Source organism: Antrostomus carolinensis, unplaced genomic scaffold (assembly GCF_000700745.2).
Source record: "Antrostomus carolinensis isolate BGI_N321 unplaced genomic scaffold, ASM70074v2 scaffold53998, whole genome shotgun sequence".
In the NCBI taxonomy this organism is placed as follows: Eukaryota; Metazoa; Chordata; class Aves; order Caprimulgiformes; family Caprimulgidae; genus Antrostomus; species Antrostomus carolinensis.
In genome coordinates, this window is record NW_010334673.1 from 1 (window position 1) to 4,476 (window position 4,476).

The window sequence follows — 4,476 nt, forward strand, 5'->3', positions numbered from 1 at the left end:
CCCAAACCATTCTATGAATCTATGATTTTCTGTAAAGCAAACTTTCCCTTTGAAAATGTACTGTTGTTTATTATACTGGGGTGTTAATTGCCATAATCTTTTCTCTAAACTTTATGATGTCTACTACTCATAGCTAGAAATGATCATCTGGCTTTCCTTTTTTTGTTCTCTTTATCAAAAAGGAATACAGCATGAACATACAAGCATCAGATGCTTTGGGTGCACTTGGGATGCCCTCCTGTGTTCTGCAATGATAGCGACCAAATAGAATTTTAAACTACGTGCAAGGAACATAATTGTATGGAGGATTTAATGCATTCAGACTAGTGGAAGCCACACACTGTTCTTAATAGAGATTAAAAAGGCAGTTGAATCTGCAAATTTAAGCATTTGAACCTGGAGAAAGCTGGCTCAGTTTCTGCCTTTTGTGTTTGCAAATGGAGTTCTCCATTGTGACATGGCCTAGCTAAATGTGCGGTTGCACACTGCCCACCGCTTGGTGAGTTGTGCCAGCATGAAACCATTAAACAGGTAGCTGACTCTTCCAGGGCTGCACACAGACCCTGCCAGTGACTCTGGAGCTGGTCCATCTCTCCTCCTGGGTCTTGTGAGTCTCATAGTCTCAGTCAGCTGCTTGTTTGGGTATTGTCCACTCTTCTGCTGGAGATGGCAGGGTTCTAGAGATGGCATCCAAAACACATCCTTTTTTCATCCCTGAGGAATCAGGCCTTGTGTCATAAAGAAAGTGTCCATAAAGTGTTCTGCTCTGGTGTTTGCTATGCCCCGACTGATTAAAGCGTGCATCCTGCCAAAGAGCTGTTTGGCAACTTCAGATGCGTTCACTGCATGCCTTCCTCTCCTAAAAGTCTCCCCTGGTCTCAACAAGAACTCTTCTCCTCTCTCCCTGTGAGTAACCCTTTGGCTAGAAGAGATGTCTGTCAAACAAATAACCAATGAAAACATCCCTTCTGCCCTTGACAGGCAAGTAGGCAGAGTTTTGAAGGACCCTCCCCCTAGCAACACACTGCAGCCAACACCAATTGAGCAATTTCAGCTGCAGAGAGGAGGGCGCTGCTGTTCGGGAGCAAAAAGGTATTGTTATGGGCACTTCTCAAGGTAAAAACCATCGAGCTTGGTGGGTAGAAAGGGAAATGGCAGTAGGTGATGGGTGGGCAAGGGCCTGGGCACTGGGGTGAGCTCTCCTGGAGAAGGAATGTCTATGTGGGTGATGGTGTGGGTTTCCTAGTGGACTGAGGTGGGAGCATTACCAAGGGACGGTTAGGAGCTCTGTAAGTCATGTGGGTGTATCTTGAAAGTTAGGTGATGATGGAAGCTCTGGTTTGGGGAGGGGGTGCCTGTGATGTCCAGCCTGAGAGAGGAGCCTTGGGGGTGGAAGGGGGAAGAAAGCCCAAAGCATGAGATGGCCTTGGGAGGAGAGCTGGGTGCATGCTCTGAGAACCTGGTTTCTGGGGATGGGGAGGGTTGTAGCATGCTCTCCTGGCAGGAGAAAACACCTTGGCAAGATGAGGTGATGCTTTAGAAGATTTCCATGTATTTAGATGTGTTTAAAATAAAATGACTTTCCTTTAAGTCGTATTAAGTGAGAAAAAATTCCCTGAGGATCAAGTACTTGAACATTTCCAGGACTGGAATAGCTAGGTGAAGCAGGCAGCCTGTTCAGTGGGTGGCTGGTGATCAGTGTTCACAGAGGCACCTGCACTGTGACCCCAGTGGTTTCTGAAACTCCTTTGAATCCTCTCTAATTGTTCAGTATTATTGCACATCACTGGCAAGCTCGAAAGTGGTGTATGGGCTTGAGACGTCCAGTCTTTAAAGTCTGGGGACAGTGGTGGCCCAGAGAGACCTTGTCTGGGGTCTGAATGCAAGCAGAGCTCATATTCAAAGACTTCCCAGTACTATATGCCTGCATTGACCCACCAATACCATGTGAATTAGAAAAATCCTAAATTGAATTATTTCACTATAGACATGGGTTCCAGTATTGTGGCCTGACAGTGAGCCTGCTTCTGAAAACCTGTGCTGCCTTCACTGTGGCTTCCAGCAGCTCCTGAAGTCACAGAATTGCACAATTTAAACATCTGCCACCCACCATTGTATAGTGTCATCAATCAACTTTCAGATCTCAAGGTCTGAGAGAGGTGGATACTAAAAGAGTTGTGAATCCAAGTGGTATTACAGAGCTGAACACTGGGAGAACATTAGAAAAGTACCTTCTCCTTGCTAGAAGTGATCAAAGTAGCTGAGCAATGGGCTTTTGATATTTGAAGTAGAGCTGTTTATGTAAATTTAGGTTGATAAGCTAAGGATTTGTCTCACTGTGAAGGTACACAAGATAAGATAATATCTAAAAGTGTTTCTGAAGCAATTTGAGCCACATACATCTGTGTTACAACAGTGGTGGAATAAATGCTTCTAGAGAATCCTTGTCAGGTACTGAGGGTGATGAACAGTTTGAGTGGGGGAGTTTTAGAGAGGCTCCAAAAGGTGAAGAAAAACTTGCTGCCCTGAAACTTGCTTCAGCCACCTATCAGACAGTGAGGGATTTTTGTATGCCTTTGAAGTTTGGATACATCTCACAGATTTGTGATCTTTGTGATATAGGTCAAAGAAATTATCTGTCCCAGCTTCTGTCGTATCTAGAATAATGGGAAGAGGTGGGTGCAACATCACAGCAATTCAAGATGTCACTGGTGCCCATATTGACGTTGATAAGCAAAAAGATAAGAATGGAGAGAGAATGATCACTATAAGGTACAGTATCTAGAAATGAAAGCCTTGAGTTAGTCCACAGTGTCATTTATTAAGAAGTTTGTTTGCTTTTTGAGATGGGACGTATTTAGCTTCTTGGAACAGAACATATATTGCTGCTGCCAAGATACGCTGAAGGTCTGCTTCTTCAAAGATAATCCTTAAGATACACAAAAGTCAAGAAAAAACTTATTGGAGTAAACATTTAATAGACTTGCAGATCAGTATAAAGTGGAGGCTACAGAATGTTGTACAAAGTGTGGTTTCCTTTTGCAAATGATAAATATGTTTGTATTTAATCTAGGGGTGGTACAGAGTCAACGCGATATGCAGTGCAGCTCATCAATGCCCTTATTCAAGATCCTGCCAAGGAACTGGAAGACTTGATTCCTAAAACTCACATAAGAACACCTGCTTCAAGTACCAAATCAATCCATGCAAATTTTTCATCTGGAGTCAGCACTGCGACTGCTTCAAACAAGAACTCGTTTCCTCTCGGAGCACCACCCCTGGTCACATCCCAGTCATCAACACTATCTACTTTCCAGCCTACTAACAAGTTAAACAAGAATGTCCCAGCGAATGTGCGCTCATCTTTTCCAGTGTCTCTTCCTCTGGCTTATTCTCACCCTCATTTTGCCTTGCTGGCTGCCCAAACTATGCAACAGATCCGGCACCCTCGCTTACCAATGGCCCAATTTGGAGGAACTTTTTCACCTTCGCCGAACACTTGGGGACCATTCCCAGTGAGACCAGTTAACCCTGGCAGCACAAATAGTTCTCCAAAGCATAATAGTTCGAGTCGTGTAGGTAAAAAAAATGGAAATATTTTACAGACGGAGTCTCCTGGATTAGCTACTTCTAGTTGTCCTATGACTGTCTCTTCTGTGGCTGCTTCCACCCAACCGCTGTGTGTAACCAGCAATCGGACTCCCTCTTCGGTCAGAAAGCAGTTGTTTGCCTGTGTTCCCAAGACAAGTGCTGCAGCCACAGCGATCTCAACTGTGACGAGCACCTGTAGCACTCTGCCTTCAGCTTCCTCTGCCCCCTCAAACAACGGGCAAGTGCCCACAGCATTTCTGCCATCTAATGCTCCACAAACACAGCATTCTGCACTTAAAGTGGACTCTTTCTCAGCTGCCTCAGCACCCAAAGAGAAGGTGTCAACACCAGACCAGCCCGCTGCAAATGCGTGTGCACCATCTCCGGTTGCAAGTAGTTGCAGTATGTCAGCTAGCAGCAACTCAGGAGGCACTGAAACTCGCCCACCAAGCAGCCCTGCACCACTAAATAATGTCCAAGATGAAATACTGCCAACCAGTATGTCAGAGATCAATCCTTCCGTGTCGATGCCTTTTTCATCCAGCTCAGAAACTGCTCCTTTAAGCTTAGTGTCACCCAGGTCAGTTGTTGCAGATAATCAGGACAACAGTAACTTACCTCAAGTAGCTGTACCAGCACCTCGAGTTACTCACAGAATGCAGTCCAGAGGTTCTTTCTATTCAGTGGTACCAAATGCAAACCTCCATCAAGATCCTCAGTCTATTTTTGTTACGAATCAAGTTCCTTTAACACCTTCTCAAGGTCCACCTGCTGCAGTGCAGCTTTCATCAGCTGTGAACGTTATGAATGGTTCTCAGATGCACATTAACCCAGCAAACAAATCATTGCCTCCTACCTTTGGGCCAGCAACACTCTTCAATCACT

General features: G+C 45.0%; 1 protein-coding gene across 1 annotated transcript; it reads left to right on the forward strand.

Moving 5' to 3' along the window:
- Positions 1–985: 985 nt before the first annotated feature.
- LOC104529843 (ankyrin repeat and KH domain-containing protein 1-like) lies at positions 986–4,171 on the forward strand (the record flags this gene model as incomplete). Its single annotated transcript, XM_010174263.2, has 3 exons — positions 986–1,092; positions 2,623–2,772; positions 3,074–4,171. Coding segments are annotated over exons 2-3 (1,205 nt in total), but the record flags the coding sequence as incomplete, so codon positions are not given.
- Positions 4,172–4,476: the final 305 nt, after the last annotated feature.